This window comes from Copidosoma floridanum, unplaced genomic scaffold (genome assembly GCF_036245765.1).
Source record: "Copidosoma floridanum isolate Cflo_tuat_1 unplaced genomic scaffold, Cflo_Japanese_pri ptg000004l, whole genome shotgun sequence".
Taxonomy (NCBI): Eukaryota; Metazoa; Arthropoda; class Insecta; order Hymenoptera; family Encyrtidae; genus Copidosoma; species Copidosoma floridanum.
This window is the reverse complement of record NW_028321881.1, coordinates 37,796,108-37,822,627: the sequence shown is the minus strand read 5'-3', so window position 1 is coordinate 37,822,627 and position 26,520 is coordinate 37,796,108. Positions and strand designations below refer to the sequence as shown.

The 26,520-nt window shown below is 36.7% G+C and overlaps 1 protein-coding gene across 2 annotated transcripts in view; it reads right to left on the bottom strand.

Moving 5' to 3' along the window:
* Positions 1-6,542: 6,542 nt before the first annotated feature.
* Bem46 (abhydrolase domain containing 13-like protein Bem46) overlaps positions 6,543-26,520 on the bottom strand; it is a 73,021-nt gene continuing 53,043 nt past the window's right edge. Inside the window, exon 6 of one of the 2 annotated variants that reach the window (XM_089597650.1) lies at positions 6,543-7,037. In XM_089597650.1, coding sequence (XP_089453776.1) covers positions 6,783-7,037 — 255 coding nt within the window. In that variant the 3' untranslated portion in view covers positions 6,543-6,782. The remainder of the gene's footprint in view (positions 7,038-26,520) is intronic. The other variant, XM_089597655.1, reaches the window with a different exon arrangement.

Genomic DNA, 26,520 nt, shown 5'->3' with positions numbered 1-26,520 from the left:
ACAAATGACGACTTTTCAACTATACAAATGCATATTATGGCCAGTATTTCAAAAAACCAAATAGCCGCAATAGCACGATCGCAGCTTGGATTATTTAGTACTAACAGATTGTCACCGTGAATGTTATTTTATTGAACAGTCAGAACTAAGTAAATGTCTTTTTATAGACGTGTAATTATGCCAATCACTATTACGTGACATAAAACCGAACTACTGCGAAATAGAAATATTCCGTAATCCTAAAAATATCGATCTCTACAGATGAAATATACAAGTATTTAACGCTAGGCTGTCTTATATCTTTCGAACATACAACCCTCTCATTGGCTCTTTTCAACAGAAAATAAACACAATATCACCGTTCTCAGCGGTGAAAATAAATATCACCCTCCAACAGTTGGATATGGCATCATAAAAGCAGGCTTCGGATGCACCATAAAAGACGTAGAAAAACGCTTTGACTCCGGAACCAATAGATATGAAAACAGCAATATAATCATCCCACCCCTCACTTTCACGATATACGAACCTGAAAAAATTTTAAACTATACTTTGTTATAAGTGGCCTTTGGGGGTGGGCGACTTTGAACAAGGGGGTGTAGTTGGAAGAGATCGGAGTCACTCTCAAGTGTCTCAAGCCTTTCCTGTAGGTTAAACAACGATGGTGGTACTATGTCCGATGTTGTTGGTGTAGTGGCTCCGTTTGATTCCTCGGAATCCGACTCATAGGAGAGATGTGGCGTTTGAGCAGTGATGCGTAGAGGCCTTGATGGGTTGGTCGCCAGGTTGACCAATGGAGGTGACTACTGCATATCCCTGGGAGATATAATCGTCGATTTGTTGGTCCGGGGTCAACTGTCTCCACTCCTGAGTTACAGGGGGGGAGGTCATGAGCACCCAGAAACGAAGATAGGACTTAGGAAGAGGTTTTGGTGGAAAAGAAGTTGTAAAAAAATTGTCTTGTATTGGTACAGTGATATTTATTGAATATGTACTTTAAGCAATTTTGAGTGGCTTAGGAGATATGCAATACACGTATTTGCATATCTCGGATCGATACAATCAGTCGTCGCACAGTCCTTCTTATGTACTTTACTTCGCTTTCTTACTTGCGATTTTAGTCGCCACCTGGCGAGCGATAGGTGGTACTATCAAGTACTAGTTGGAAGTCGGTGCTGCGCGCGAAAGTTCAAAAATTCAAATTTATGTTAAACGATCGAATTTAAAGAAAATAGTTATTTTAATATATAATAATTATTAAAATAATACCCCTGACAGTAACAACTTGTACATATTCGCCACAACAACAAATGTATCTTGCAGATAATTCAAAAACCCTGAAGAACGTCGTTATAGCCACGGTAATACTACTTTTAAGCTTAGCACTAGTCCTATCAATTCTTTGTATATGTTATGTAGTTTTTACAAGAAGGGCTTTCGAAAAGCTAATAACTAAGCTAGACCAATCAGCATCAGCTATACACCCATACAATACATAGCATCGACCCGATTTTTGCTGCGACTTCCAAGGCCCGACATGCACTCCATCAAAAAGCGACACGAACCCGACAACCAAAAGGACAGAGCAAATTTATGATGTACAAACTTTCCCCCTGTAAGAGTTGCGCACAGCATAAGATCCCTATATGGTGATGAGAAACGAGTCACAGTCATAGAAGTAGGCACAGGAAAGGCGGTGCACTATTCAAACATTCGCAAAGATAATCTAATGACTCTACGATGATAACATCAACACCTACCTGTGTGATGGCCACCCGAGATTTTAAAGTTCACAAAAATCTCAACAAAAAATGGGAGTGGCCGAAATGCACACCCAATACCCTCGTCGTCTAATAAAATTTTCCAGAAGCTAAACCATAGGCCCCAAATTTCCCTGAAGTCAAGACCATCTTTTTGTAGATCCAATTGATGTAAAGAAAGCAAAGTTTGCCACGCCCACTTCTTTTGTACAACATGCAAACAAGGAAGTCTTAAATGGTATTTAAACGCGACCACAACAAATTTTTCTCATTATTTTTCTTTGAGTCTCTCAGATTTGTAATACCCCTTAAGGGGTTACACCCTTATTCCTTAACTTCGTTATCTGTTAGTCGTAAAGATGGCTCTAATTAAGATTATGACCGAAGCTCGAAGGTACGCTGACGTCTGAAATCTTTGTAACAGTCGTGCTAACGATGTTAGCATTCTGGATTTTGGTACAAACGGATGCGTCGGGCTACGAGCAAAGAAGAAGGATTAAGGCCAAAACAGTTAACAGGAAGAAGAACCAACACCAAAAATACACCCACAGATAAATATCGGGGCCAGGAGCTTTTTTGGACCCTTAAGTACGATTTGAGGCGATTAGATCGCGAGAAAAAAAATCTACCATATGGAGGCATTTAAAAACAACATCCGTTTCGTGGTGAACGAACTCCTGTGGGAACAGGAGTCTTTCAGGAAGATAGTCCGGGACACCAGGCGAAGCCTTGCTCTAAACAAGGCAATGGAACGAGGGTTTAACAGCCAGTTCATATATTGGAAGATAAACGCGTTATCGGGTAATCCCTGAAACCACGCGAACGAGCTGCACTGCCGACAGGCTTTTCTGGTGCAACATAAATTTTGTATAAGACTTGTAGTATAATTTTTTTAACTAGTACTTTATTCAAACTTCACAGCAAATACATTTATGTCTTACTATGTCAAAAGTATATAAAAATGTTAGGGCAGAATTCAATATTACTTAATTTTATTTTGTGAAAGTACGAGTACTAAAGAGTATTATACTACGAGCGTCATACAAAATTCATGTTATACAAAAAAAAATTTTAAAAACACTTTACCGTTTTTATATTTTGATTTCAGAAATTTTTAAGGCTAAGATTCATAAGGATTAAAACTATTTATTTCCAGTGTATGAAGCTGGCTTCAGGAATTCCTTACAAAATATTAACTCATGAACACATCAAACTTACGTAACCTTTTTGTTCTGTTGAAAGGTATTTTTATGGGGTTACATCTACACCACACTGCATTGTCTGACAAGCATCTCTATAAAAAAACTTTTTAGGTAATTTAAAAGTCCTTCACAACCTTCCGCCCATCTACTTTTAGTAGAGGTTTTGTGTTTATATTTTGATCTGCTGTTTTGTGTAGTTGATATTTTTTCTTCAGTAAACAATATTCATAACTTAATTTGACAATCACGTCTTTAACTAAACTATACAAGAACAACTCTTAATGGAGCAGTAAGAATTAAATATTAGGATTTGATATACCTTGACATTAAGAATGTGTTTAAACAAAAAAAAACTATTTAAAAATACACCAACAAAAAATGACTTATGATAAGTTGTTCTATTTTTTAAATGATAGCACTTTACAAATGATGTTCTATTGTAACTTGAATATTGTAGGACGGAAACCATTCAGTTTCATTCTGGATCTACAAGATTTTTTCCTTTTTTTAAAAAAAGAGCAATACCTGGGCAGCTCGTCAGTGTATTCACTATATGTTTTTAAGAAAGTCAGTACGGTGAGTTTGATAGTCAATGGAAGAGAAGATCCTTTCATTCAATCTGATAACAGCTAAGGTGCGATTGAAACAATTATTGCACAATGCAAATAATTCCTGGATGGATCAGCCTTTGTTAAAAAGACGTAAGTAGAAAGCGTAATTTTAAAAATACTTCAGATTTTCCTCTTATTAGATTTGTTTACATTCTTGTTTATTCGATAGAGATAATTCTTGTTAAACTATTATACAAAAATAACTCTAAATACAAATGTTTTTAAACTAAATCTGAGTTACTAATACAGACAACAACGTTATTGTAATTCAGTTAAAAATATATTTTATGACTAGTTCAAGCTATTGTAGTTCTATAAGTTATAAAAATATTATATTTTTGCTGTTCTCCAAAGACATTGTTTTTATGAACATACACTTAAAACATTAGAATAGTATTGAATTTGCAACAATTACTCTTAGTATTTAAATTTGATGTAATGTTTATTACATAAAGTTGGAAAAAAAATACATGGTAAATATAATATGTATAATTTTGTATTTTTATAATTACTTTCACACGATGCATACAAATTTCATTCGAATGACAGTTAAAATTAAATAATTGATCATTGTTCATAAGAATGACGATTTAATTTATTGCAAGTAAACTTATTTTCATTACAGATACTGCCGTTTGACTGATTGCCTGTAATGTATAATACATTTTAAACCAATCTTTATATTTTTCAAAATAAATTATTTCTTTTCGAGCTATTAAAAATCAAATAAGAAAAAATGAAGTTAAAATGAAATCAAATAATAAATATGAAAAAATGATTTTTGAAAACCAACGGTATGCAACGCAAAGATATGCAGAGAATTTGAAAATATATGAATCCATCATCAAACTAATTAATGGATCTACGGTATATTTTCGTATATGCGCCTTACAGATAATGTGGTTCCAGTAATAACCGTATTATTTTTCTATCCTGTAGAAATCACGCATCAAACATCTCCTATTTAAAAAAAATGTTTAACACATTCAAGCCTGCCATATTTAATACGATCATTTGTATTCATGTTTTCCAGAGTATCTTGAAAATTAATGCATTTTTATCCACTCAAACAATAAATTATATATATGTAATATCTTGAGCGGATCTCTTGGCAACTAATAAAATAATGAGTAAGCTACTATTGGATTACTTATTGATTTCTGTGTACATATCTTTCTCCTTCCAAATAATCTTCCTCTGATTTTTTGATTAGAAATAAACATGCAGATTTACGTTGACACGAAGGTAAAAGATCTTCATTCAAAATTAACATTTAGATTATGGATTGAATCAAGGATATAATCGACTTACCCTTGCGTGTACACCCGTGGGTTGATTGTTAATTCTTTCCTAGCATGACTGTAGTTGTGACACTAATTTTGAAATTAGGCTTATGGTCTTGTAAGTAATGTTACACTATTGACGTCATTGTACATGAAGTCTGGGAAGGAATGGACGGCCTTTATGTGTACATCCCAGCAGGCATTATTTATTCTAAATGAATTCATTTTGAATTCAGAATATTTTAATGAATTCTACAGGTTGTCATAATATGAGCCAAATGAATTTTTAATGAATTCATAATCTCATCAGGTTATGTCATGAGTCTTGAGTTCGCAAAGAATTCTTAAAGAATTCTTTTAAAGAAACTTTTTATTACTTTTGTGGGGAGAGCTGCTGAAAGACCATTAAAAAGAATTCATTTAAAGTTCATTAAGAATACATTGATCATTCTTCAGTACATGTAATGAATTCATTTACTGTCCCTAAGGAATTCATTTTAAAAAATTTTGGTACATACTTTTTATCAATTTGCTATACAGTAACAACAGAAAAAATAATTTTTGCATCATATTTATTTTCTAATATTTTTTCAACATGTAACAAATGTTAGAATCATTATGTTTAGAGTATAATTATATTGCATTTCTAGCCGGAATTCCAGCAAGATTATTAATCTTCAGATACAAATACACTAATTTACCCGCCGAAAAATAATAACGTATCTTTGTTACATAATAAAATTATGTCATAAAACTACGAGAACCGTGTAATAGATTCAAAAAAACGTGACGTGATTTTGATACGTTATAAAATCATGTCAAAAAATAAGATTTTGTTCTCTTTGACAATAATGAATTTTTGTCATATAAAAATATACATTATTTTTTCAATTAAGTTACAAAAACTTATTTAGTCTCATGACGTAATTTTATCACGTATTCCAAATTTGTTACACAATTCAGGTAGTTTTATTACGTAACAAATTTTATTATTTTACGTGATTATTTTGAAGTGGGTACAGGAAGTCCAGATGGATTATAAAAACTTTGTCGGCGAAATTAACTTAAACTAAGATAAAAATCAATTTAGAATTCAAAAAGTAACATCCCATCTGGATTTGTGTCATAAAAAAGATAATAAAGCGGGAAAAATTTCTTTCGCTAAACTTTAAAATTCAGCTGGCAACATGTTACCACTAATGTTTATGTTAAAATATTTAACTCAAAAGATTGTGTTACACATATACGTAGTGCAATACTCCGTAGTGTAGGTACATTTTTGAAATACGAAAAAGTGATTTATATGGTTTCATCAATTAAAATCTGTGCTATAATAACTCTTAACATAGTTCAATAACAACAAAAAATATCAAATAAACTCACATAATTTTTGATATTTTTCGAATTTTTCAATAACTATTAATAATGTTTTAAAAAGTCCATTCTAACAAAAATTATTTAAAACTATCAATCATTATCGGAAATTATCGAAGATTTTCGAAATAATTCACATATTATCATACTCTATTTAAAGTAACTTGCCCAAGGAAATTGTCATGTTATTTTTTTTTTTAATCAAATCTTGTACAAATATTGTTCATAAAGAACTTTTAAACACAACTAAAAAGTTAGTATCATAAGTTCTTATAACAAATAATCAAGATGGCACTTAATAAATTTGTGATTCTAGGCAGCACGTTTTAAATCTGAAATACGAAATAGAACCTTATAAATACTCAGATTACAGTAGCATTCCTTTAAATCTAATGGTCGAAATCGTATTTTTTATAACTTATAACAATGATAACACCCTTAAAAAACAAGGAAAATACCATATTATTTTATCTAAGTGATGTAATTTTCCAGTCAACATACATTCGATGTTTTTAATAAAAATTAAGTCCAATAGAATACACTAATACAATTTTATATTGTTAGAGAAGAATGAGCTAGAGGATTGTTTCTGATTTCTTCTAAAAATGTGAATATTTCTAAATAGTATCCAGACTTATTCCAAGTTTCGTTGTGAGTTCCATCAAGTACGTCAATTTTTCTTTTAAATAAACTGCCACAAGCTTCAAATAGTGTGTCCATCATTTTAGGTGGTACTAATTCATCTCTTCGTCCAGAAATAAAGAGTGTAGGTACAGAAAGTGAGCGAACTTTATGCAATGATAAATACTGAAAAAATAATAAAAATTAAATAATTGCTTTTACACGTAATTAGAAAATATGTGCACTTATACAGATGATCGCGCGTACAAAATGATCCGTAACATACAAAGTAAGCCTTAACTCGTATCTTGCATCTAGGTGCCGGGGTACGTCCCAATGTTTGGTGCAGCGTCGTTTTACCAAGTGTGTCCAGCGTTGGGTTAGTCGGATTCAATATCGGAACTTTTTCCCTAGATCGTATATATAGCTGTACGATCTAGAAAGAATGTTCCGTCGAGCAGACAGCACAGCAGTGAAAGGGCATTGCCAAAGACGTGCGAAAATTAAAAATTGTAATATTACAACACAAGGCCCTATCACCCAATGACCCGGGGCGCTAACTGGCCTCTCTATTAAATAATAAAGTATTAATTATTAACACAAGCGCCTATCACCCGATGACCCAGGGTGCCTACTGGCCACTCTGAAATAATAAAATATTAATTAATAGCACAAGCGCCTATTACTTAATGACCCGGGGCGCTAACTGGCTACACTATTATATGATAAAATATTAATTATTAACACAAGCGTCTATCACCCGATGACCCAGGGCGCTTACTAGCCTCTCTATTAAATAATAAAGTATTAATTACTAACGCAAGCGCCAGTCGCCCAATGAACCAGGGTGCTTACTTGCCACTGTATAAATTAATAAAAGGTTAATTAATAACCCAAGGGCCTATCACCAAGTGACCCGGGGCGCTTACTGGTCGCTTTATTAAACGATATATATTATTAATTTGTAGCACAAGCGCCTGTCACCTGATGACCCAGGGCGCTTACTGGCCTCTCTATTAAATAATAAAATATTAATTAACAGCACAAGCACCTATCATCTGATGACCGTTGTGCTATTTATTAATTATATATATATATATAGCGTTTAATAAAGCGACCAGTAAGCGCCCCGGGTCATCGGTCATCGGGTGATAGGCGCTTGTGCTATTAATTAATAATATATACATATCGTTTAATAAAGCGACCAGTAAGCGCCCCAGGTCATCGGGTGATAGGCGCTTGTGTTAAAAATCAATACTTTATTATTTAACAGAGTGGCCAGTAAGCACCCCGGGTCATCGGGTGATAGGCGCTTGTGCTATTAATTAATACTTTAATATTTAATAAAGTGATCAGTAAGCGCCCCAGGACATCAGGTGATAGGCGCTTGTGTTAATAATTAATACTTTATTATTTAATAGAGAGGCCAGTTAGCGCCCTGGGTCATTAGGTGATAGGCACTTGTGTTATTAATATTACAATTTTTAATTTCCGCGTGTCTTTAGCTATGCCCCTTCACTGCTGTGCTGTCTGCTCGACGGAACATTCTCCCTAGATCGTATAGCTATATATACGATCTAGGGAAAAAGTTCCGATATTGAATCCGCCTAACCCAACGCTGAGTGTGTCACGCACATAGTCTATGACTGAAGAACTGCAGCGCCGCGCAACGGCAGCAACAGTGTATATATAATAATTATGTAAATAATTGTTTAAAAAAAAATTTATTTATTTTTTACTACATGAACATAATTGTTAAGCAATTTTTATCATAAACTTCTTATTACGTTATCCTTACAGTAATAACTTATAAAGTTTTCACGCTGAAACTGACGCGCCGTTGCGCCTATATGCGTGATACACTTGGTAAAACAACGCTGGTTTGGTGCCACATCTTTTTTACATTAAATAAATCTCTTATTGAAGTTGGGAAAACAAAAGGGAGGGGGGCCGGTTTGACGATGAGGTAAACGAGCGATGCGTTAAATTATCGAAAACAATGACCATCTTTTTGTAATACTTAAAAATAGATAGAAAGTTCACTGCACAGACACCTAAAGAGAAGAAACTTGTATAAACTTCGAGCTTTCGGTAAATGCAACTAATTATCAAAACTGAAAGTATAATCCCTGAATAATGAATGCCACTTTCGTAGCGACAGTCACGTTTTGATGATTGTGCACTGCAGCGACAATCAAGGCGGCAGTTATTCCGTCTCTACGACAGATGGCGCTGCCTGGAAACTGTTTAATGACTTGATTTGATTTTTTCGATGATGATGATAATATGATGATTACTATCACTATTATTATTACTATTATTATTATTATTATAATTTTTCGTACTACTATAATTATGTAGTTAGAAATAAGCCATATACATTTGGATTTTTTGAGAAAAAAAAAAGAAATACTGGGTAAAAAAACTTAAACCTTATTTATATACTTTATAACATTTTCTTACAAACATTTTCACTCGTTTAACAGGATAGATGTATAGAAAATTATAATGGCCCTTATATAGTCTACATGCATATTCGAAAATCAAGGAGCCATAAAACAGGTATAAATCGTCTGTTTAAGAACAAAGGAAAGAAAAAAAGGTACAAAATAAAAAAAGTTATAGATAGATACGACAGAACAATGTGGCATCGGCCCGGCACAAGGGGCATCTTTGCCTATTATTTGTAAACCATCTTTCGGCACATGGGTAGCAGACACACTGATGACCGCAAGGTGCAAATGCAGTATCCGGTGTTACGTGGGTAAACCGAAAGGTAAGGAGGTGCTTCGCGAGAACGATCAAAACCTTGGAACCTTTAAGACCTTTATTCAAGATACTTAATTATAAGGCAGAGACGCGTGTGTGTGTTCCCGATTAATTGCCCGATATCTCCGAGTGTTCTCTTCGCTCTCCCTGTCTGTGCGAGTCTTCCCTTCGTTCTGCCTGTCTGCCCGAGTATTCCCTTCGTTCTCCCGATTTTGAAGCTTGCCGGGCCTTATATTACCTCGTTCCCCTCCCGTCGGTACCCTCTTGATAGGGTAGCTTTGTGGTCACCAGGGGGAGTTAGTATGATATGCCTAGCATATCGTACGTAACACGTCCGAGGCCGCGACGTCGTCGCCCTCGACGACGCTGGCTTTCCGATGTTGGCGCCACTGAGCCTGTGGATTTGTTGCGAGTGTGCGTGTGTGTGCTGTATTGTATTATGTTGTTTGTGTTGTTGATGTAGTTTAGTATCCTACACTCATTCTTCCATTCTTTTAGAGAACCACTGTTCCCTTTACATTAATATTTTTTCCTCTCACAATCATTCAGTCTCCTCTCATCGTGTGCTGAGTGTATAACAATATTGTTTTTGTATGCGCTTTGCCTTACATTACAATTATATATGAAATTGCCGCGAAGCGGGCTTCTGTTTACGACTACTTTACATTAAGTGTGGTTTTACAATGTGGTTTTTTTTCTTTTTTTTCTTTATACTTTCACTTGCGCGTATTTATCAAAAAAGAGAGAAGAAAAAAAAATATAATAATTCCGTACAGCCTTATCATTAGAAGGAAAAAAAAATTTTATTGTCCTACGGACTGCGCCCCTCGGTATAGCCGAGCGACTCCCGGCGCTCATTCTCATTTTTTCATTGTTAAAATGGTATTTGTTGTTATTATACTTATAACATTACTATTATTATTATTATTATCGGTACAACTACCAGTTTTTTTTTTTTTCTTTTTTTTTTTTTTTTTTAACTTACAGTGATTTTTTCGATACTACATACTTAAAAAAAAATTCTTTCCTAGTTTAATAGTTTCATCCTTCGGACTGCGCCCTCCGATATAGTCGAGCGACTCCTGGTGCTCATTCTTGAGGCTCACGAATTCTAATTTTGGTCACCGACAATTCTAGTATCCGTCTAGAGGATCGCAGTCACCTTTCTGCTCTGAGTTCTACTGTCGGTGTGGTTTGAATTACTGCCAATTCTCGTGCTTCTTCTTGAACCTTTTGTTTTCCTGTGAACATTCTATAACATATCAGTAGTAGGGCCCCCCCGATGGAGAAGGCACTTATACATAAGAAAAAGAAGCCCCATGCCGAATTCATTAATCCTGTAATATATAAAGCTGTTAGCTATTAGTTACCAACCCTAATTTCTGTGGTAAATACTTGTCCTAACACTACTTATACTTCATCGATAGGTATTTATTTAAATGTATTACCGTATGTACCTTACCCTTTCTCTTATGTTTCCCCTTTATTTGGTTAGCGTTGAGCTGCGAGTGTGGCTCTCTCCTCACATATAAAGTATGTAATAATAAACGTACATCTTCTAATTCTCTTTCTTTACTTTTTTTGTACAATTATTGTAATTTATTTTAGTGTCTTTGTCAATGTGGGTATTTTTCTCCTAGTTAAAAAAATTCTCCATCGTAAATACGTTTCATTACGTTATCTTTTATTTCGCGTCGGCTCTACGTGCGCATATAAGTCGCTTATTGAGTTTGTTAATAGTCGGATATAATATAATGCGCTCCATTTTGCCTGAGAGGTCATATAACATATTCAAGAACACTGTAGAGTCAAATAGTTTGACGATTGGTTGCCTTACATTTCACTAGTATATTTTTTTGGTCGAGACAAGCTTGGAGGTATGAATTAAAAAAAAAATCATTTTCTGGCAGTGAAGTTTTGACCCGTATCGTACATATTTCTAATACTTTTCACCCATACATTTTTTTATATAATGTTTCCCTCATACTCCTCTAATCTCTTTTCTTATGTGGTCAGATTTAGGAAAGGATTTATAAGGGTATTTTTTTCGTCAACAACCACTCTTGACGCCGTAGACGTATTTGCTGAGTTAGTTCGCTGCTTTTTCGATATTCTTTTTTTTTTTTTTCTTACAACAACAAAGCTTTCATTTTTCCTCTCTAATGTCTAGAGAAAGTGTACTTTTTAAGATGTTTGCGTGGCGACTAAATTCTCAAAGCTGAGCTTCAACTCTACTTGCATCACAGCGTGATTTTTTTTCTTTTTTGCGCCAGTAGAATCTCCGTGTGTGGTCCTTATGGATGCAATTTTATTTTTTTCTTTCTTGCAAAAGCAGGAGCAGCTCGCGTACACTACCACACAATGCCGTTGTGTAAGTGACAGCTTATGTGATTGCAAGCGTCTTTTATTTTTTTTACAGTTAAGCATGCGGGTTGTAGATTCGTATGCCTTCTCTCCAATATCGACGACCCTGTTTGAATGAGGATGGCCTAGTAACGTTGTCCTTCGATGGCCAAGTTCTCAGAAACACTGCCGCACACTGGGTGTGGTCGATTATTCCTCTCGATCGTCGAGCGGTGATCTGGGTGCATTATTTTTAGTCTCCCTTACATGAACGATTAAGTACTGGTCCATGTAGTTTTTTGCAAAATTATGCTAACTTTGAGGTGGACAGTTTGACGAACGGGCTATTCGTTAATTTAGACATGGTAGTCAATTCTATATCCCGTTACGATTATGTGTGGCGTTTCAGGTGTTGTGGTTATCGGTATATCATGATGGTAGGAGTGGGATTGTTTCTAATAAAGAACGATAGCAGGAAGTAAGAAGAGGAGGTTTAATCTCTCATACTCGACGTGGGCTCGTGGGCCTTTTTTAAAAAATAGTTTTATTTTTTCTGAAATTGTTTTATTTATTTTTTTTTATCATTCCTCCATGCTCCTCTCTACCTAACCTAATAATTGCTAAAATTTTTTTTTTTTTTTTATATATTTTTTTTTTTTTTTACAATAATGAAGTCAATCGGGTAATCAAGAATAAAATTATTTTAATTTACAAGTATATGTCAGCTTATACGTCTGTTTTTTCCTTTTCATTTGTCTTTACCATGCGTAATTTGTACATTTGGCCTGTGAGTTAATTCTACTCCTATTGAGTACGTCTACTCACTAGAGAGTGCCACACGCGCTCCTCATACGCTTTGCTTTTTTTTCATTCACATTACATCAAATTACAATTGATTAATATTATTAATGCTTTGTTAATGCGTACCTATCCATTATAGTTAAGGTTTTTTTTTTTTTTTTGCAAATCTAAGTGTAACGTATGTGAATATCTAGTTTGCGGCGCATCCGGGGCCGCGAAAAAAATTTTATCGTAAACCTAATTAATCCCACTCTTTTTGTCATATTTTCGCGCTGCGTACGGGGGCCGCAAAAATTCTAGAAATCTGAATTTTTGTACGTATTTTAACAATAGTCTATCTCCACAAGGGGGTGGGTTAATTGTCAGAATATCTGTTGGTTGCGCAGTAATCACTTATTTCATATTTTCTTTTCGTATGATTTGTTGCTCACTCGCGGCTCGTCCGAGGGCCGCGAATTCATGAAAACTAACGCTTGTCGCTATATATATGTATTATACACTTATGTTTCTGTTTATCCTGTCTTCCTATACAATATACTATGTCGATATACTAGCTTTATTTTTCTTATATCCAGTTTTTCTTCTGTCATTATTATTTTTAATGTTACTATAATTATTATTAATATTATTAATATTGTTATAACTATTGTCGTTGTATTCTCCTTAGTCAATGGCTTACCGTTGCTTTAAGGATCCGGCGGGGGTGGTGGTTCAGGTGGGGGCCTTATGCGCTTTTCGTTAGGCTCCCACAGGTCAATTTTCATTCCCAGCCTTCCCTCTACATCTTGCATTTTCATGCCAATCATTACTTGAGCCCGTAATTCATCGGACCTTCCCTCTAATAAATCATGTATGTTGGGCTCTCCTTGTTTATTGGACTCAATTAGATTCCTTATATGTTCTTATTCTTCCTTGTTGCAACCAGCTGTGGCTACGAGTTGCATTATTTTGTCTACCCGTTTTTTTTTCTCTAGCTCCCCTTCGTTTTTTGTAAAAATTTCAATTTTTTTCTTGTCATCTCTTTTTTCTTTATCAAACAATCTTATCATTGCTTCCTCCAAGCTTTCGACGTCGTCCCCTTCGACGTCCTCTGCGCGCTTCCGGTAAATTTCCTCATATTCTAGCAGCTCTACTTCCGGAACAGGCACGTATTTTATTTCGTTACTTGTATTAATGCACTCTGCGACTATTTTACCATTACCATTCCTGGCTGTAAAGTTCCCGAACAATATTCCTTCCTCCATTTCTTGGAGGGGTATCCAGCCATTTTCTGAATTATTTTTGCTTTTTCTTATTCGCGCATAAATTATTTGCCTCGATCTCGCAGGTATTTTAAAACACTCCGGCCTTACCAGAGGTATCTCTACGCTATCCAATTTAATCGTATTCTCGGCGGCGCTTATTTGGCCCCGGTATCGCTTAAAAATATCCCACCCTATGATTCCTTCCGCGTCAATTGGGAAGTCATGGGGGACTACATGTAATGTGCACTCTAATCCGTGCAACTGGGCCTGTACTGTGCCCAACGTTTTGCGTGCTCCGTGAGTCACGCCAATGATAGCTACTCGATACCTACTGTCTATTAGCATGTCTGTGCTTAAAAAATTAACCTTTACAATCGAAATCTCTGCGCCTGTATCCGCATAAAAAGTCGCCTTTCCATTCTTTAACTGTGGTCCCTGTAACTGGACCGATGGTGGCCTATGCCCTGTTCTCGCGAGTTTTGTAGTTATCTTGGGAAGCTGCTCTATTTCTTCGTCGCGCTCTGAAAGCTTGGGTTCATCATTATCTACATGTGTGTCCGGTGCCTTTGTCCGATTACTTTTCTTGCGGGCTCTCCTGCCTTTTCTTGTGTGTTTTCCGCTCCGTTTTATCGGAGTGGTATCCTGCTGTGCCATATTACTTTCTATTTTTTCTTGCACTGTGTAAATACTCGGACTGTCGTTGTGCGTCTTCTTCTCTACTATCTCTTTCTCCGTCTTTTGCGGCCTCTCTCTCACACATTCTTCCTCACTGGACACACTTTTCTCTATCTCTTTCTCTAGTTGATGCCCGACGTTTGGGGAGCACGCCGAACATCTTGCGAGTTTAAAGCTGCCGGTACGTCCCTCCTATTGTCATGGCCGTATGCGTTATTTTCTCGATGCTGTGGGCCCCTATCCCGTGGCGGCTCTTGCCTAATTAGGTCCCTATTATAGCCGTCCCTACTGTCTTGATTTTTATAGTCGTTCCCATAACGGTTGAATTATTCCCTGTTGTTGTTATTATACTGGTCACTGTAGCCGCGGTTAGTGTAATAATTGCTCCCTGTAGGGTTGTAGTTATTATACCTGTTATTTTAATGATTCCTGTCATAGTAGTTGTTATTTCTATTATTGTAATCGTCATTTCTACTATTGTAGTTATTATTCCTATAATTGTAATTATTATTCCTGTTATGTTGTTCCGCTGGGCCATTATTATAGCCCCTGTTGTAATTATTGTAATTATTTTTATTAAAGTTATCATTTTTACCCCTATAATCATAGGCATTTCTGTTGGTATGGGTATTATTCACGGGTTGGTTATTTCCCTCGTTTCGCCGTCTTTCCTCTTCATCTATGTCTTGCATACGTAAACGACAATCTCTCGCGTAGTGTCCTGGTCTCTGACAATAACTGCAATTTCCTTTTAACTCTCTTCCGTTGTCTCGCGAAGTTTTTCTGTCCTTGATTACTGCTATTAATTTTCGGCATTCCTCGACTGAATGCCCGGTTCGGCCGTCGCAATATATACAGCGTTTTACGTTTGATGCGTTCCCTTGTGCCCCGTTAGTGATTTCTGTTGTGTTATCCTCTTTACTTGCTAGGTTTACTAGTGGCCCTCGCTCGGTTGTTGCCTTATCGTATGCAGGCAGTGCACTTACTGGTAATGCGTGCCGTAGACTGAGGTCACTCTCTATTTTTAATGCCTCTATGATTGCTTCACAGAGAGTCCTCGGATTTAAGCTTGTGATTTTGCACCTGTATGTTGGGTGCAACCCATATGTAAATTGTTTGACTGCTTCTGCCTCCACGCCTTCCTTTAGGACCTGCTTTTGAATCGGCAGTAAGCTTGGATTCGAATCGTGCAGCATCGTGAGCCTGTTATATAATCGTTGTACCCTTCCGCCGTAATCTTCTATCGATTCCCGATTTTGCTGTCTGATTATCTTCAATTGTGCCATTAAGGTGTCCGAATTATTTATACTCCCATATCTGTTTGAAAGTTCCCGAAGAAATTCCTGGACCGTGCCGAATAAAGCCAATCTAGGCGCGAAATGCTCAGCTGCTTTTCCCTTTAGTCTACTTGCAATGGTTCCAAGGAAAAATAATTCATATTCTGGACCGATCATTTGAGCATTCATTCTTACCATTCTTTCGAATAGCGGCAGATTGATTGGGTCGCCGTCGAAGAACGGGATGCTATTTGCCATGTGGCTGAGCGTGGGCAGAATGTTTTGTTGTAAATTCTGCGGTCTGCGTGGATGGTTATGATTACCCGTAGCTTGCATATTTTCTGTATATAGGCCCATGGTTGGTGCTATATTGTCCCTATCCCTATGTTCATTAAACTCGGTCCAGTTTGTGTAACTATTAGTCAACGGTGGTTCTGCTACCATAGACACGAATTCCTTTATTTTTCCAGGTTCTTTGTTCATATCCCTTAATCCGTCCCACAGCTGTTGAGCATGTGAGTCTCTCGTCCCGGAGTTTCTTGTGCCTTGATATTCGTAACGGGGTGTAACGTGAATCGGCCGCTCTTGTTTCTCTGGCATGCTCCATTGTGTTGACAACATATTTGTTTTATTTTTTCGAGTTCCACGTATTTCTTCAGTTTCTCTTAAGCTTCGCCCGAAGACTCGTTCGCCAAAAAGAGGGTCCATTTCTTTATTTATACGTCCTGTGTTTGCGTTTATGTCACATAATATGTCCCTTTGATCCCTTATCGTCGGTGACAGATTTCGGCTGGTCTCAGTGTTAGACTCATGTGGCGCGTTCACTTCCTCTGCTCTTTTTAGTTTTGCTTTTATCTTTGAAAATAAACTCATGACTATCGCTTTTGTTTCTTCGTCCAGGGCGTCTAGTTTCTCGCACCCCTCGGGTTCCAGCTCCAATTCCAACATTCGTTCCGTCATATTTTCCTTTTTTTGTTTACTATTGGGCTCTGGCCTGTACAAGTCTGCCGTCATATTATTACTTGGGCCTTCGCTATCACTCTCTGACTCATGGATAGTGTCGCGTAGATGAATAATTTTTTTTCCTTTTATTTTATTTTTCTTTTTTTTTCTCTTTTATATATGTATTTCTATGTGTTGTATCCTCTTTTTTGGTTCTGATAAGGTTTATTTATTCTCCTAGCAACGGGACTGCATTTAATTACCTGTGTCACAGCTTAACAATAATCGGGTGGAAAAAGTAGTGACAGGCGAGATAAGAAAATAAAAGAGCAGCGTTCGTCTTTTACTAGCTCTCTTTAATTTTGGCCCTTTCTTTGTTTAGTGATAACTAGGAAGAAATATTATTTTGGGAATATCTGTGGTCTGTTTTGTTAATAAGAATTATAATAATGAAATTTGTGGTGTATATGGGTGCCGGTTATTATTATTATATTATTCTTTTCGGATATTTCCTATATCTGTGGAAGCCTACTTATAAATTTCTTCTGTTTTTTGTTTGATATGCCCAAATTTTCCTAATCTGCTGTTTGTTTAAGTCTGTTGTCTCGCACGATTTCTCTTCGGGTTCTAAGAGTGAGAAAAAAAACGCCAAACACGGGGAGCGGACGTGATAATAAGTATAAATCCAGAAACAAAAATTTTCTACGACCTTATTTTCGCCTAATAAGTGCCTTCCCTCTTTTTCCCGGGGAGTAAGGTATAAAATTAATTTTATTATAAATGGACTTACGTTCTCGTTGATATGCACACCAGTAGAAATAAGATTTTGAAAATCATCTCTTTTCAGCGTTCGCCGCTTGTCTCCTTGATCCTTGATCCTGTGATTATCGGCAGTTGGTGTCCTAGTCCTGTTTTCCTGCGGGTTGATGTCACTGTCGCTTGCAGAATATGACTGCTCCTGTCCTTTTTGATCGGCTTCTCAGCTCCTTGATTTTTAATCGTTGTATTCTCGCGGCACTGCACTATGTGTGCTTCTCGGCGTGCAAAAAAAAATTTTGACTCTTACTAAACCCCACACCTAGCACCAAAACTGTTACGTGGGTAAACCGAAAGGTAAGGAGGTGCTTCGCGAGAACGATCAAAACCTTGGAACCTTTAAGACCTTTATTCAAGATACTTAATTATAAGGCAGAGACGCGTGTGTGTGTTCCCGATTAATTGCCCGATATCTCCGAGTGTTCTCTTCGCTCTCCCTGTCTGTGCGAGTCTTCCCTTCGTTCTGCCTGTCTGCCCGAGTATTCCCTTCGTTCTCCCGATTTTGAAGCTTGCCGGGCCTTATATTACCTCGTTCCCCTCCCGTCGGTACCCTCTTGATAGGGTAGCTTCGTGGTCACCAGGGGGAGTTAGTATGATATGCCTAGCATATCGTACGTAACACCGGAATTTCAATCAGGCAAATTACGCAGCGTTGGCCTAAAAAAATCGAAAATTTTTTTTTTTTATAACCACACATTTTTTTAATTGTGACTGTTGGTTAATTATTAAAGCCTTACCTTGTAGCCTTTGGGCTGGAGCACCAGCTCGTTCGAGGGGCCTTTCTTAAGCATAATTTGCAGGCATCGGACCTCCTCGATGCATCCCTTGAACATTTCCAGCCAAATTGGGCAAGTGTTCCCGAAAAGGGACTTGCGGTTCAGCTTGAACGTCACCCCGGGGTGCTGGATAAGGTCGTCCTTGTCCCCTTCTTTTCCTACCACGATCCCCTCGTGCAGCTGGAACCATATTGTTTTGAGCTGGAGGTGCGGGAAGTCTTGCCTGGGCCCACATTTCAGCTTCCAGATCTGTAATTTCATGAAGAAGAATAATTAATTTTTTTATTTTGTTTTTATTAATATCAAGAATTTACAATGAAAGTAGAGAGTAACAACAGAAAAAATAAAAAAATAAAAATTATAGGATGCAACAATAAAATAAATTAATTTTCCTTATTACCATCATTTGGTGGGGGCGGTCCATAATTACGTATATCAAAATTAATATACCGGACATCAACAAGATTAACATCAATTTCCGGATCGGCATCGACAACTACAATCAATAAAAAATAAGGTATTAAAAAAAAAGTATCGATACTTGAAAATCTTATTAACAATATTGATAATGTCTGTTACACTCACACGCTTGATTATTAACAAATTGCTCTCTATATCGTTCTCGCAACTCTACATCTTGTTGACGCGTCTCTTCCAAATGGTCAAGAATTGGACCTTGAAAATTGTTGATCATTCGTAAAAACTCTTCTTGAGTCAAAGCTCTTGTAACGTACAGCCTCCAAGCGATTGTAAAAAATAAAATATTAATATACGCAGTGGTAAAAAAAACAGAAGTAAGATTTTAAGAACAATTTCTGTATCCCTACAAAATCTTTTTAAAATTTATATGAGGCATATTTCATTTTTTTAAATTATATTCTTAACAAAATAAGAACGACTTTTGCACGTATGCTTATGCATGTTGAATTAATGAAAAAATATAAATGGATTATAATAAACTGCAATACTAACTTCTTGTAATTTGATTAGCCCTCAACCGACTGACGTACCGAGGTAATCTCGAGACTCGCTCTCCTCTGCTTAATCTGTGGACGTCAACGACAGTACAATCTTGAACTTGTAACAGCATACCTATAACAAACAATGACATCACATCAGATTAGATTATTACTCCTTCTGCTCAACTAAATTTGCAATAAAAAATTTGAGAAAACTTACCAATAAAGTTCCAAGCAGATGGTCTTCGGCCTACAATTCGTACGTAGCGTGCGTGCAATGCTTTGACAGAATTGGTTGTCCTGCGTTCTAAGCCGAAGATGCTGAAACCTTCTGGCTTTACACCAAGTAACCGTTGTCGTTCAAAGTAAGCCAAAAATGGCTCAATTTCGTCCCGAAAGTTTTCTGGAACTTGTAATGCTATCATGCGAGCAACAATCCCGATTTCAGCAGCAGGAAGATAGGGTAAAGCTAAATATTGTCTTAAATACCGGCATACCATTTCATTTTCTCTCATGAGCACATCCAACCGGAGCTCTCGCAGATTATGCATTATTGCCTACAATATTATCAATATAATAATAATAATAATAATAATAATAATTATTATTATTATTATTATTGTTATTGTTTTAATTAATTATTGGCAACCAACTCTGGAGTAGTGCGTATTGCATCCTGCTATTCGTACGTTCGGGTAAACGGAATTGCATGCCTGCCTCAAAGCCACCTCAAAGTCCGTAAGAATAAGATCGATCGGAGCGTGTCTCAGCTGTTCGTAGAAAGCGTTAATACATGCAATGTTAGCCGCTCGAGTTTGACGTGACATCAATGAATAGAAGAGCGGAACGGCCTGGGGAAAAAAAAGATTTTCAACTTTGTATTGTTTATTTTTAAGCATTTAATAAAACATAATAAAAATTACGTGGTTGTACTTCACGCCCATGATAGTGAGGAGCTGTGCGCAACCGACCACATTTGGCCGGCTCTCGTAGGTAGCATCTACAATTAGGCACGTAATATTGTTGATGTCAACTCGAAGAAAATCAGTATAGCTGAATATAACGTGAATTTCGCCATCAGCATCGTGAATAATAGAACTTCTCATCCGACCTCTGTAGTAATCCAAAATTCCCGCATCATGGCGTTCCAACAATAAATTACCCAATTCGAGTAAGTTACTCGGATTAGGGGGAAACGAATTTCGTCGCCACCTTAACAAGCTCGTTCTTAGTGAAATAAACGAAACGGAAGCTGCTGCCTCGAGATACCTATCAACGATTTTTTTTTTCATAATTATTGAGGTGCGTAATTATTTATCTTTATTGCTAAATTGTACTAAAATTGTAAAAAAATATGTTTTGACAAAAGAAAACATTTTCATTTTATCTTTAAAAAAAAAAAAAAAAAAAAATTTCAAATGAAATATTCACGGTTCCGTCTTACTGATAACTTAACAAGGGAAAATAGTTAGAAAGAGAAAAGAACAAAAATAATTAATGAAGAAACTTGTAAGCTTTTATCATTAATGCTATGGTTGCTAAGGTTGCGGGAAAATACCCTGTATGGGCAGATGTCTGCTGATTAATGTCAATATTTACTTACACGAGAGCAAGAGAATCATATAAAGGCCTGATTTGATACCAATGATGTTGTAGGGCATTTCGCAAAGCTGCTTTGAACAGCTGAACTTGAACGTTTTCCTGGTGCACTTGGCATTGATGAAAGTGTGGACGCACAAGTACCATCTCTTCGTCCAAATTATTGGGATTAAGTCGAGCAGTGGCGGAGCACAATTCATGATTAGCACAACGCAAATAGCTGGAAAATATTTATATTTTATTAAAATATATTTAAATCTACATGTGTATCTATAACCTGGACTAAAAAAAAAAGTTTTAAGATGCATTATTTATTATTTTTCAAGATATTTTATATTATTACTAAATTTATAATTTTTAATAAAAGTACGCTAAATAAAAAGAATTAATCAACTAAATAGCGCGATTGCTTTTTTGATATCTCGGTACCCCCTTTGTTGACCCCCCAAAAATAATAACTGCAACCTGAAAAATAGCTGAGTATATGTGAGACCTTTCATGTTGCGGTATAAAGATTTATTTTTTTCATAAAATACATAAAAAATTCCAAATTGGCGGTTTATGAATCAGTGTTCATCTCTATTGGAACAAACTTCCGAGCTACTCGAATTATGCACATCACTTTACATACTATTATTGTCACGGTACATTAATCTTAACAAAAAAAAAAAAAAAAAAAAAATCAGATACGAATACATACGAGGTCGAAAAAAATTATTCGTTATTTCAGTGCAGCAACACTCTAATGCACTGAAAAAAAAAAAACGGTCAGTATCGCTTGGCTCCACGGCTACCTGTAGCTTGTCGACCCAAGCAGCTACTTTCAAGCTAGGTTAGCCTGGGAGCTAAGCAGAACCTTCTCGGCAGCCGAGGCAAATGTGACCGGTCACTAACTGAGCACTGTGTACTTCGGCACATTGGCGTCGGCTTGTCTGCTGCCAAGCGAATTCTGCTTGGCTCCTAGTCTAGAGAGAGAGAGAGAGAGAGAGAGAGAGAGAGACCAAGGGATAAATTGTTTTTTTTTTAGTTCCATGAAATGCATGAAAACGCATTATTTTTGATATTATCAAAGAAGTACAAACAATGGTTAAACAAGAAAAAATCCGTAGAAGTAATAGAAAAAAAAAATCGTTATGTTTTGAAAGTCTTGAAAACCTATAATGGCAACATCTATTTTTTTTTCATGTTTATCGGGTTTATTCATTGTCTTGATCATAATTTACATTTTGGGAATAAAATAAGAATAATTTTTATGTTTATTAAGGAAAATAGCCTACACGAGACAGAGGGAGATGAGAGAGAGAGAGTGAAAACGAAGGAAAAAGAGCCATGCTTTGAGCTCAGCACAATTTTTATATTCTATGAAAACGTGAAGTTTGTCGTATTTAATTATATTTATATATGTAAATATTGTTTCAATTACATGTACAATTTATGCAAGTTTTATAAAATTTAATGTTAAGGGCAACAGCCCGAACGAAAAAACAAAGGATGAAAAATAAAATTCATTTCAAAACTATGAAAAATTACAAACGCGAGTTTACTTTGTCACTATAAAATGTACTTACATCAGATTTTGGCTGTAACGGCTTACGTGAAACGCTCGCCCGTTGTGGATACGCAAGTGCAATGGTTACCTCTCGTGGTGACCTTGATCACCAGGTCCTTGAGCGATCGGCACCTGCTGATGTTCTGCGGCAGCAGGTAGTCAAGGATTGTTAGCGCACACAAAGATTCTTTCCCTTTACAAACATGGTGTACGTTCGGCCTTCACTCGCGTGGTGGCGTGACATCACTCGCTTAGCCGAGTGAACTTCGAGCGTTCATCGAAAATTCGGGGGAAGGAACTACGTTCACTGGGATTTTCTAGTGAACGCACTCGTAGAGCCGAGTGAACTTCGAGCGTTCATCTAGAATTAGGAGGAAAGAATTGCGTTCACTAAGATTGCCAGTGAACACACTCGTAGAGCCAAGTGACAGTTTAACCTTTACTGGAATCATCGATATTTTTGTATTGTTATAGCTCACTCACTGTATCACGTTGTTAATGTTTTCATACAACTAATTTTACATGCAATTATACAATCGATGAATCGTAAAATTATATTTTGGTACAACCGTGTTGTGCTATGAAAACTTGATATTAGCTGTTAGAATAGAATAATGGCAGATGTATTTGTCAGCTCAATATTAACTAACTAATTAATGATGAAATATTTTTTGTATATATTCCATTTAAAATAATTGGCTTTGACTCTCATTTTTTCGCTTACAGCGTTTTTAAAGACATCAATAAAAAGGTTATTTCTTATACGAAATTGCATCAAAGATGCCCTTGTTTAATTGTAAAAATAAATGATCACTTGTATATTGCCACTAGACATCGGTTATAAGATACTATAAAGATATTTTATTTGAATAAATATAGCATTGTAACCAAAACAATGTAACTTAGAAAATAAAATTTTTAAAATAATTTCAAATATAATTTTTTTTATAACAGACCGAAATTTGTATTTTAAGAGAATGCTTGTTGTAATATTTGAGAAAAATTAGCTGATATATTACTTGTTTTCTTCTGACATATTTAGTTAACTTCTGTTTCTTTTACACATAAGTTTGATTTATAAGTAGTATTAAATAGAGCTTATTGTTCTGAAATAATTAATGTATTTGTATCAAACTAATCCAATCTGTAATAAACTACTTATTATTGCAATGTAATATGATGATTACTTCATTGATTCTCATTTTACTCAATAATATTGTATAAGTACTCGCCATTTGTATAATAGTAATTATTATTACATACTCGATACTATTTTTCATGACTAGTATATTATTAAGTAGCTGTTAACCTCTAAATATTTATACCATGCAAGTTCAACATTCTTATATACCTATATAAATACACACATACCAATATCTAATTTATAGGTATCACTCGGCTCTACGAGTGTGTTCACTGGCAATCTTAGTGAACGCAATTCTTTCCTCCTAATTCTAGATGAACGCTCGAAGTTCACTCGGCTCTACGAGTGCGTTCACTAGAAAATCCCAGTGAACGTAGTTCCTTCCCCCGAATTTTCGATGAACGCTCGAAGTTCACTCGGCTAAGCGAGTGATGTCACGCCACCACGCGAGTGAAGGCCGAACGTACACCATGTTTGTAAAGGGAAAGAATCTTTGTGTGCGACTACGTCTTGAGGGGCTTCGTCAACGGGCACACCTAGGGCGTCATTGTCAGCACCAATTATTTCTTCCAAGGCGACGATTTCATTAATTTCTGGAGGAATCTCTTTTACTCGTCTGTCTTCTCTATCAGCCATTATCCTTGACCTCACACTCAACGGGTATCCAAGTAGAGCTATTAATGAATAACGAAAATTTTTTAATTTCCTCCAAGTGTTATGGCGTGACGTATAGAGTGAAGTTGAAAGACCTTTCTGCTCAGAGTATCTTCAGTATGGGTGAGCCCACCAAATTGTACTGCCGTGCTCTCTGGCCTAAGGAAATTCATCAACTGCTTTCACGTGCAAGAGCTGTGCTGCACGCCCTCAAGATGCGGCCACCATATGTCAAGAACTACACTATTTATCTTAGACTAACTCAGGGTGCTTCGCCGGTACCTTTCCGATCTCTTCAAAAGCTGGCAGCTTTGAACCGGGACATTACGCCTCTAAAGGGAATCTCACCCCATTTGGCGTGCTACCAGGCTTACCCCTCCCCCTCTATTGCTCCCCCTGTCTCCGCTGGCACTTCCAACCTTGCTAATCCACATTCCAACGTCGAACGCCTCAAAACTCACTTTCATCAGGAGGGCTATTGAAGCACGAGCGAACGAACGAACGAACGAACGCACGAACGCACGAACGAACGAACGAACGATACCAGGATGCGCATGCGCACTGCAGCTTTCTGCAGTCTCTGCTTTCTTGTCGTCATCAGCAGTGCTCTCAAATGTGACTGGCAAACTTGCAGGAAATTCAAATTGGCTATATGAAGCAAGACGCAAAACCCCAGATAACTCGACAACATTTCATACACCATAACTTGATACAGTAATCCTAAGCTATTTAACACAATAACCCAACGCGCCTAAAAGTGGTATCACAAGCTTTCATAATTAATAAAATACATCAAACAATAACGCAAGAGCCAATCCCCACACAACCCGAGGCGCTTACTGGCTGCTTTGTTTATTAATTGAATAAATAAAATGAGACAAGCGCCAATCACCACACAACCCGGGGCGCTTACTGGCCCCTTTGATAATTAAAATGATGAATAAAATAACACAAGCGCCAATCATCACACAACCCGGGGCGCTTACTAGTCATTTTGATAATTGATATAATAAATAAAATAACACAAGCGCCAATCCCCACACAACCCAGGGCGCTTACTGGTTACATTATTTGTTTAAAGAAAGCATCAAATGTTGAAAAAAGTCAAGCGCAACTAGAAAGTGCTCTTTATAGTTGGGTGATGGGCATTCGTATTATTACTTTATAAGTTTTATTAATTTTAAAAATCGTCATCTAGCGCTCCGGAATGTGTGGTGATTGGCACTTGCGTTAATTATTTTTTTAATTAATAAACAGAGCGGCCAGTAAGCGCCCCGGGTTGTGTGGTAATTGGTGCTTGAGTTATATTTTATTTATCATTTTAATTATCAAAGGGGCCAGTGAGCGCCCCGGGTTGTGTGGTGATTGGCACTTGTGTTATTTTATTTATTCAATTAATAAACAAAGTGGCCAGTAAGCGCCCCGGGTTGTGTGGTGATTGGCGCTTGTGTTATTTTATTTATTCAATTAATAAACAAAGCGGCCAGTAAGCGCCTCGGGTTGTGTGGGGATTGGCGCTTGCGTTATTGTTTAATGTATTTTATTAATTATGAAAGCTTGTGATACCGCTTTTAGGCGCGTTGGGTTATTGGGTTTAATAGCTTAGGATTAATGTATCAAGTTATGGTGTATGAAATGTTGTCGAATTATCTGGGGTTTTGCGTCTTGCTCCATATAGCCAATTTGAATTTCCTGCAAGTTTGCCAGTCACATTTGAGAGCACTGCTGATGACGACAAGAAAGCAGAAACTGCAGAAAACTGCAGTGCGCATGCGCATCATGGTATCGTTCGTTCGTTCGCTCGTGCTGCAATAGCCCCCCTGGTAGAAGCCCTTGCAATAAATGCAGATGTTGATGTGCTTTCGGTGACGGAGACATTCCTTCTACCTACCGATGCTGACTCCATTATCGCGATACAAGGCCATAACTTTATCAGGTTGGACCGCATTAAAGAAGGTGGCGGTGGGGGTGGGGTCGGTGCTTATATTAAAAAACAATACATCCTTACACTGGTTGCACAGTCTGATCTTCTCTTTGATAATACTCCGGAATTCATTTTGCTCTCGCTTCAGATACAGAATTACTCAATACTTTTTGCTGTGGTCTACTGGAGACCCTCAG